Source organism: Eimeria acervulina, genomic scaffold (assembly GCF_000499425.1).
Source record: "Eimeria acervulina Houghton genomic scaffold, Eah_scaff753, whole genome shotgun sequence".
In the NCBI taxonomy this organism is placed as follows: Eukaryota; Apicomplexa; class Conoidasida; order Eucoccidiorida; family Eimeriidae; genus Eimeria; species Eimeria acervulina.
Genome location: NW_013549617.1, coordinates 4,522 through 13,781, shown reverse-complemented (window position 1 = coordinate 13,781; position 9,260 = coordinate 4,522). Strand labels below are relative to the sequence as shown.

Here is a 9,260-nt window from a genome sequence, read left to right as displayed (position 1 = left end):
TTGTTTGCTGCTGCAGAACAGTGTTGCAGGGCAGCAATGTGCTGTATATTTCTCTACACGTCAGCTGCATCAGCAAGGCGGCTGCTTCTTTGTGCAGCCATTAGGGGGTAAGACCCGTCTCCTCTTGAATAAGAATGTGCCTTTCTTACCTCAAACTATTAAGGAGACTCTTGCAGAAAAGAAAAGCAAACGAAGTGTCTCCTCTTTTATTTCTAAGAATAAACATCAATGGGTTGATTGGGCCCCACAAGAAGGAGAAGGGACCCTCTTAGCAGCAGGAGATGAACGCTTAGCCCTCACAGACCAGCGGGTAGGTCCCTATACACCCCAAATATATACCTGCATGCATGCTGCTGCTGCACTTATTTGCTGCTGGTGCTGCAGCATTGATTTATTGTTGCTGCTGCAGCATTGATTTGCTGCTGCTGCTGGTGCTGCAGCATTGATTTGCTGCTGCTGCTGGTTAATTGATTTGCTGCTGCTGCTGGTTAATTGATTTGCTGCTGCTGCTGCTGCACTGATGTGCTGCTAAATGATGAATATGCAGAGTTGCTTCATATTGGGGGATTCGCAAAGAGTTTATTATATCGATGTCTGCGACATGGCGCACCGACTGTTAGTAGCAGAAGGAAAGGCAGAGGCAAAGCCAGAGAAAAGAAAAGAAAGAAAGCATAAAAGAAGAAGACGCAGGTATGCATGCATGCATGCATGCATGCATGCATGCATGCATGCGATTGGGACAAAAAAAGCAGACAGATATATGCGATAGATTTATTAATTGATATAATAGACAGGCTTTTGTCTCTGTCTTTTTGTCTGTCTTCTCTTTGTTTATTATTTGTCTCTATCTCCTCTCTTTCTTTCTGTCTTCTTCTTGTACATTATCTGTCTCCTTCCTGTCTCCTTGTGCACTGTATGTCTCTTCTCTGTCTCATATATTTGTATATATATATATATATATATCTGTCTTCCCACTGTACCCTCTCTGTCTCTTCTTTATTTCTTGCCTATATCTTTTCTGTCTCTTCTTTGTCTCTTGTCTTGTGTGCGCTGCTTGTCTCTCTCTGTCTCTCTCTGTCTCTCTCTGTCTCTACTATATGTCTCCTCTCGCACTGTCTCTTTTTTGTCTTTCTGTACTGTCTCTTTATACTCTCTTTCTTTTTTGTGTCTTCTTCTCTGCTTCGCTTCTCTTTGTCTTTTGTTTGTCTCCTTTTCGCCTCCTGTCTCTCTTGTCTCTACGCCTGCCTCCTTTCTGTCTCTTCTTTTGTGTCTGTCTCTACTGTATATCTGCCTTCTGTCTCTTCTTCTTTACTGTCTCTTTCACTGTCTCCTTTCTGCATTTGTCTGTCTCCTCTGCAGCCACAGTCGGAGACACCGCAGCCGCAGACACCGCAGCGGCAGCCGCAGGCGGGGTCGTGGAGACAGCAGAAGAGACAGCAGAGGAGACAGCAGAGGAGGCAGCCCCAACAGGAGTATGTCTGTAGATAGGAGCAGCCCTAGGGCCGCCCGCCGCAGCGCCAGCCCTGCTGTCTCCTTCAAGGGAAGAAGCAGCAGCCGCCTTCGCAGCTACAGCCCTGAGCCAGCAGCAGCAGCAGCAGCAGCAGAACCCTCCTCTAGGGGCGTCAGCAGGAGCGGGTCTCCTCGCGGTAGCAGCAGAGCTGCAAGCGCAAGCCCCAAGAGAGAGATGCGGCGCAGCAGCAGCAGCAGACGCAGCAGCAGCAGCAAACGCAGCAGCACCAAAGTGTCTCCTGAGAGACGCAGCCGCAGCAACTCCCCCCCCGTACACAGCAGGGGCAGCAGCAGCCATCGCTCAGCACGTAGCAGCAACAGGAGCCGCAGCAACAGCTCTGTTGCTGCGTACAGCAGCAAGAGGGCTGATGCAGCAAGCGACGGCAGCCGCAGCAGGAGCAGCAGCAGCAATAAACAAGGAGACAGCAGGGCTAGCAGCAAAGCTCCAAGTGCTGCTGCTAGCAACCGTAGCCGCAGCAGAAGCGGGTCCCCCCGCAGCAACAGAAGCAGCAGCAGCAGGCAGCGCAGTGGCAGCCCTGCAGCAGCAAGCCGCAGGAGCAGCAGCGAGGGTACAGAAGGCGGTGCTGCAGCAGCAGCAAGCAGGAGCCCCAGCGGAAGCAACAGAAGCAACAGAAGCAGCAGCAGCAAACGCAGCGCTAACTGCAGCAGAGGCCGCAGCCGCAGCCGCAGTGGCAGCAACAGAAGCAGCAACAGCAAACGAAGTGCAGCTGGAAGCAGAAGCAGAAGCCCCAGCGGCAGCAAGAGCCCTAGCGGCAGCAAACACAGCAGCAGAAGCCCTAGCGGCAGCAAAAGAAGCAGCAGAAGCAGGAGCCCTAGCGGCAGCAAGGCTGGAAGCAAAAGCCCTAGCGGCAGCAGACACAGCAGCAGGAGCCCTAGCGGCAGCAAGCACAGCAGCAGGAGCCCCAGCGGCAGCAACAGAGGCAGCAGGAGCCCCAGCGGCAGCAAGGCTGGCAGCAGGAGCCCCAGCGGCAGCAAGGCTGGCAGCAGAAGCCCTAGCGGCAGCAACAACAGAAGCAGAAGCCCTAGCGGCAGCAACAAGAGCAGCAGCAGGAGCAGAAGCCCTAGTGGCAGCAAGGCTGGCAGCAGGAGCCCCAGCGGCAGCAAACGCAGCAGCAGGAGCCGCAGCGGCAGCAACAAAAGCAGAAGCAAGAGCCCCAGCGGCAGCAACAGAAGCAGCAGGAGCCCTAGCGGCAGCAACAGAAGCAGAAGCAAGAGCCCTAGCGGCAGCAAGGCTGGCAGCAGAAGCCCTAGCGGCAGCAACAGAAGCAGAAGCCCTAGCGGCAGCAAACGCAGCAGCAGAAGCAGAAGCAAGAGCCCCAGCGGCAGCAAGGCTGGCAGCAGAAGCCCTAGCGGCAGCAACAACAGAAGCAGAAGCCCTAGCGGCAGCAACAAGAGCAGCAGCAGAAGCCCTAGCGGCAGCAAACGCAGCAGAAGCCCCAGCGGCAGCAACAAGAGCAGCAGCAGGAGCCCCAGCGGCAGCAACAAAAGCAGAAGCAAGAGCCCTAGCGGCAGCAACAGAAGCAGAAGCCCTAGCGGCAGCAACAAAAGCAGAAGCAAGAGCCCCAGCGGCAGCAGACGCAGCAGCAGGAGCCCCAGCGGCAGCAACAGAAGCAGAAGCAAGAGCCCTAACGGCAGCAAGGCTGGCAGCAGAAGCCCAAGCGGCAGCAACAACAGAAGCAGAAGCCCTAGCGGCAGCAACAAGAGCAGCAGCAGAAGCCCTAGCGGCAGCAACAGAAGCAGAAGCCCCAGCGGCAGCAAACACAGCAGCAAGAGCCCTAGCGGCAGCAGACACAGCAGCAGGAGCAGAAGCCCTAGCGGCAGCAAGGCTGGCAGCAAGAGCCCTAGCGGCAGCAGACACAGCAGCAGAAGCAGGAGCCCTAGCGGCAGCAAGGCTGGCAGCAGAAGCCCCAGCGGCAGCAAACGCAGCAGCAGGAGCCCTAGCGGCAGCAAACACAGCAGCAGAAGCCCTAGCGGCAGCAAGGCTGGCAGCAGGAGCCCTAGCGGAAGCAACAACAGAAGCAGAAGCCCTAGCGGCAGCAACAAAAGCAAGAGCCCTAGCGGCAGCAGCAACAGAAGCAGAAGCCCTAGCGGCAGCAATAACAGAAGCAGGAGCCCCAGCGGCAGCAACAAGAGCAGCAGCAGAAGCCCTAGCGGCAGCAAGGCTGGCAGCAGAAGCCCTAGCGGTAGCAATAACAGAAGCAGAAGCCCTAGCGGAAGCAACAGAAGCAAGAGCCCTAGCGGCAGCAACAGAAGCAGAAGCCCTAGCGGCAGCAAGGCTGGCAGCAGCAGGAGCCGCAGCAGCAGCAAACGCAGCAGCAGCCCCAAGGCAGGCGGCTCTCAATCAAGAAGCAGAAGCATATCAAAAGACAAGCGGATGGCGAGCGGAAGCCCCCAGCCTGAAGGAGAAGCAAGCAGCGTGCGCAGCAGCAGCAGCAACAGCAAGAGCAGCAGACGCAGCCGCAGCAGCAGCAGCAAGCGCAGCAACAGCAGCAAACGCAGCCGCAGCAACAGCCCCAGCAACCCCCCTGCTGAGAGCCCGCTCCCCAGCGTCAAGGAGGGAAGTCATAGAGGCAGCAGCAAAGCCAGCAGCAGAAGCAGCAGCAGACGCAGTGCTAGCGGCAGTCCTGCAGCAAGGAGTAGCAGCATCCGCAGCACAAGCCGCAAGAGCAGCAGAAGCCGCAGCAGCAGCAGCAAGACGGACGGGCGCAGCAGCAGGAGGGGCCGCAGCAGCAGCACACGCGATGCTACTAGGAAGAAAGCAACAGCAGCAGCAGCAAAAAAGACAGGCAAGCCCCGCAGCAGCAGCAGCAGCGTGAGCGCAAGCCGCAGCAACTCGCCAGCAACAGTAAAGAGACAGAAGAGGGGGGAGACTGCAGCAGAAAGCAGCAGCAGCAGAAATATAAAAGAGCTTCAGGAAGAACCTCAAGCACTCGCAAAGGGCGGCGGCAGTAGCAGCAAGACCAAGAAGCAATCTGCTGCTGCTGCTGCTGCTGCTGCTGCTGCACCGAAAGGCAAGGCAGCGAGCAGCGCCGCAGGAGGTGGGGGTAAAGAAAAGAAGGTTGAGGGAAGGAGACAGAGGGTTAACGAAGAGGAGAGAGACAGCAAGCAGCAGCAAAAGGAGACAGCGGAGCAGCAGAAGAAGCAGCAGCAGAAGAAAGCAACAGAGACAGCAAAGGCTTCCAGAGACAGAAAGACAAAGGAAAAAGGAGACGATGAGCAGCAGCAGCAGCAGCTGAACGGACAGCAGCAGCAGCAGCAGGGCGAGAGCCGCAGCAAACGCAGCAGAAGACAGCAGCAAGACAACAAGCGAGAAGAGAGTGAAGACAAGAAGGCAGCAGCAAATGACGCAGACGAAAGAAAAAGAAGAAAAGTTGAGACAAAGAAAGATGCAGCAGCACCAAACAAAGAGAAGACAACAAAGAAAACAGAAAGCCAAAGCACCTTAAAAAGGAAACGTAATGCAGGCAACTGAATGGGGCTGCATGCATGCATGCATGCATGCATGCATGCATGTGGCGTAGCGTATAGTTATTTGCTTCTTTTCTTTGTTTTGTTTTAGTTTAAATCTTTTAATCTTTTGCAGTTGTTTTGAGGCGTGCAGAGCCTTTTTTGCTGCTCTTTTTCATTATGTCCTTTTTAAAATAATCTTAAGTAATCCCTTTGCTTAGGAAAGGCGAACTTTGGGGCTGCATGCACCGTGTGCATGCACCATACGCATGCAAACTGTGGGGCTGCATGCACCATATGCATGCGCCAGTTGCATGCAAAGTTTGGGGCTGCATGCACCATATGCATGCGCCAGCTGCATGCAAACATTAGGGCTGCATGCACCGTGTGCATGCGTCAAATGCATGCATACTTTGGGGCTGCATGCATCATGTGCATGCGCCAAATGCATGCATACTTTCGGGGTGCATGCAGAGCCTCAAGACACCGAGGCAGAGGTCCCTGTAGAGACAGACAATCCCTTAGCCCGTAGCTGCCGCAGTGTGAGACAACTAACTGTCTCCTTGCTGCTGCAGCAGCGCCAGTGCTGCTGTTGCTGCTCTGCTACTGCAGTTACTATTATTGCTACAGCGTTCTGCTGCTACTGCGCCACCGTGCAGAAGCAGCAGCAGCAGCAGCAGCAGCAGCATGCGTCACTTAGCTCTTTCTCAGCTCGCTGGCTTCGCGAGAACTTTCTTTTGTTAGTTTGTCTTCTTTGTCAGGAGAGAGTAGTTAAATAGAGGAGACAGTAAATAACTAAAGGCAGCAGCAGTAGCCCTTCTGTTAGCTTGTGAGGTGGTGGGTAGAGCGGAAACCTGAGGATTAGGGTTTAGGGTTTTGTGGTTTAGGGTTTAGGGTTTAGCTGCTGAGGGTTTAGGCGTCTCCTCTCGCCTGGTGTATGAATTGCAAGAGATTGATTGATACAGCTGTCTCTCTCTGCTCCTTCTTGTCTTTTGTTTGTCTGTCTCCTTTTATCTGTCTCTTTGTTTCTGTCTCTTCTATCTGTCTCCTCTAGCCTTTCTGCTTCTATGTGCTTCTTTTTAATCTTCTCTTGTTGCCCTGCGTCTTAGTGTCTCTCTCTTTGTTTTTCTCTCTCTCTTTGCTGCCTCTGTCTCTTTGTTTGTCTCTGTCTCTTTGTCTCTGTCTCTGTCTCTTTGTCTCTGTCTCTGTCTCTGTCTGTCTCCTCTGTCTCTTTTTCTTTATATATCTGTCTCTTCTTATTTCTCATCTTTCTCTGTCTCTGTCTCTTTATTTCTGTCTCTGTCTGTCTCCTTTTATATATCTGTCTCTCTTCTTCTCTCTTTGCTCTCTCTGTCTCTGTCTCTTTATTTATTGTGTCTGTCTCTTTCTCTTTTTATATCTGTTTCATCGTCTCCGTCCCCCTCTCTCTTTGTCTCTTTCTCTTTGTCTCTCTTTCTTTATTTCTGAGTCTGTCTCCTTTTCTTTCTTTAAAATACCTGTCTCCTTATCTCTGTCTCTTTATTTCTGTCTCTGTCTCTTTGTCTCTTTCTCTCTGTCTCTGTCTCTTTACTTCTTTCTGTCTCTGTCTCTTTATCTCTGTGTCTGTCTCTGCTGATGGATAGCCACTGTTCTATCATGAGGAACGCAGAGCTGTCTCCAACTGCAGCAAAACGAATTCCTATTAAGCAGCAGCAGCAGCTGCTGCTGCTGTTGCTACTGCTGCTGCTGCAGTTGCTGCGCTGTGTTCCTCTCATGTTTCTACGCACTACGCGCTCTGCTGCAGGAACAGAGAGCAGCAGCAGCAGCAGAGAGCAGCAGCAGCAATTGCTGCTGCATTTTTTGCTGCTGAACACCTTCAGCCCTGTCTCTCTCTAACAACGAGCTGAGGTGTACCCTCAGCTTCTTTGCTGCTGCTCAACGCCACATGCGTCTCCTTCTTGTTTGCTCCGCAGCAGCAGCAGCAGCAGGAAGCGGAACGGCAATGCAGCAGCAAGCGCGCAGCAGCAGCAGCAGCAATAGCAATCCCGCAACAGTAGCACAGCAGCAGCAGCAGCAGCAGCAGCAGCTGCAACAGCAGCAACAGCAGCAGCAGCGCTAGCTGCAGCGTCTCTGGTGGTGTCAGTGAACGTGTTGAGGACCATTGATCCACCAGCAGCAGCACGTTGAGCCGGCTGCGCCTCCTGGGGGGGCTTTAGGGTCTCTACAGCGCCAGCTGTACATACACCTCAGCTGTACATACACCTCAGCTGTACATACACCTCAGCTGTACGTACACCTCAGCTGTACGTACACCCCAACAACAACCTGAAGAAGATGCCCTCACCCTTGTGGGAAGACGAGGAGAAGTGGGAGTCTCCGAGGCTGGTGTCAGCAGAGCAGCCGAAGACACAAACTCCTGCAGCAACTGCTGCTGCTGCTGACGCTGCAGCAGCAGCAGCTGCTGCTGCTGCTGCTCTTCCCGCTACAGCAGCAACTGCTGCAGCTTCACCTTCTTTTCCAGCCTCTTTTGATCATTCCTGTTTGGTGTCTGCACCTGAAGCAGCAGCAGGAACGCCGCCCCGTGCTGCTGCTCCTTCTTCTGCTGCTACAGCAGCAACAGCAGCAGCTGCTGCAGCAGCAGTTGCTGCTGCTGGAGGCGTTGCTGCTGGACTGCAGCAGGATGAGGGGCCGCTGCTTGCAGAAGAAGCTGTCTCTGATCCTCTCGTCAGACACTGCAGCAGCAAAGATGCAGCAGAAGCCTTCCACGGGGTGGATTCTCTAAGCGCTGGCGCAGCAGCAGCAGCAGCAGCAGCAGGAGCTGCAGCAGGAACAGCAGCAGAAGGGCATTTTGGGGACTGGCGCGATGCACCCGACCCAACAACAGCAGCAGCAACAGCAGCAGCACCAGATGCAAACCCAACAGAGAATGGTTTCCCTGCTGCAGCACCTTCGCAGCTGCAGCGGGAGGACAAGGACCTGCAGCAGCAGCAACAGCAGGCAGCAGCAGCAGCTGAACAGATGCGCCGCTTGCGCCTGCAGCAGCAGCAGCAGCAGCAGCAGCGGCAGCCGCTGACGGTCTGTGCATGCGGGGGAGAGACGGTGGCTGCTGCGGTGCAGCGGCTTGCTGCTGATTTGAGGGAGATGCAGCAGCAGCAGCAGCAGCAACAGGTGATGCTGCAGCAGCTGCTGCAGCAGCAGACAGCAGGGCAGCAGATGATCAAGCAGCTTTTAAGCGCTTTACAATCAGGGTGCAGCGGCATTGAGACAGCAGCAGCTGCAAGCGCAGCAGCAGCAGCAGCAGCAGCAGCAGCAGGCAGCAGCACCGAGGCAGCAAGAAGAGGCCTCAGGAGGGGTCATATTGTGTCTCCTCCGGGGACTCCTGCTGCAAATGGATCGCATGCAGACATGCTGCAGCAGCAGCAGCTGTTACAGCAGCAGCAGCAGCGGCTTGCGGAGGAGCGTCGGCAGCAGGAATTGCAGCAGCAGTTGCTGCTGCAGCAGCAGCGCGAGCGCGAGCAGCAGCAGCGTGAGCAGGAGCAGCGTCGGCTGCTGCTGCTGCAGCAGCAGCAAGAAGAAGAGAGAAAGAGACGCGAAGAAGAACAACGAAAGAAGAAGGAGGCCCTGCAGCAAAAGCATCAGGCGTTGATGTCCTTCCTTATTAAAGGGGGGGCCCCCAGCAGCATATTTGCAGAGCCGCAGCCGAAGGGAGGGGCTTCAGGTAGTCTCTTTGATGAATAAAATACTGCTGCTGCTGTTGCTGTTGCTGTTGTTGTTGCTGCTGCTGTTGCTGCTGCTGCAGCGGATGAAGGTGGTGTGTGCGGTCGAGGGTAAGATCCTATGGTGCCTACTGCAGCAGCAGCAGCAACAACAGCGGCAGCGAATGCTGCGGCTGCTGCTGCAACAACGGCAGCAGCAACTGCACCGGCAGCTTAGCAGGGCTGCAGCAGCTACAGCAGCAGCAACAACAACAACAACAGCTGCTGCTTCAGCTTATGTTGCTGCTGTGCTGGCGGCGCCTTTGGTCTCAGTGCGTGTGCCTTTCCCGCTACTTTTGCTGCTCTTGCTGCTGCTGCAGCAGCAGCAGCAGCAGTGTGCATGGACTATGTTTTTGTTGTTTGCTGGCAGCAGCAGCGAGTAAGCTTTTGTTGCAGTGAGGAGACAGCAGAACTCTGCTCAAGAGAGCAGCACAGGAGACAGACAGAGCAGCAGCATGCAGCAGCAGCATAATAGAAGAGACAGAGAGAGACAGCAATAAAGCAGACAGACAGAGACGGAGAAACAAAAAGAGACAGACAAAGAGAGAC

At 54.6% G+C, this 9,260-nt stretch overlaps 2 protein-coding genes across 2 annotated transcripts; both read left to right on the top strand.

Moving 5' to 3' along the window:
* Positions 1-1,877: 1,877 nt before the first annotated feature.
* EAH_00048160 (hypothetical protein) lies at positions 1,878-5,002 on the top strand (the record flags this gene model as incomplete). Its single annotated transcript, XM_013394507.1, has 2 exons — positions 1,878-3,946; positions 4,078-5,002. 2 exons carry the CDS (start codon positions 1,878-1,880, stop codon positions 5,000-5,002), a joined length of 2,994 nt encoding a protein of 997 aa, XP_013249961.1.
* Positions 5,003-7,290: 2,288 nt separating this feature from the next.
* On the top strand, positions 7,291-8,694 carry EAH_00048150 (hypothetical protein, conserved; the record flags this gene model as incomplete). Its single annotated transcript, XM_013394506.1, has 1 exon — positions 7,291-8,694. The coding sequence occupies one exon, from the start codon at positions 7,291-7,293 to the stop codon at positions 8,692-8,694; it is 1,404 nt and encodes a 467-aa protein (XP_013249960.1).
* Between the last annotated feature and the right edge of the window lie 566 nt (positions 8,695-9,260).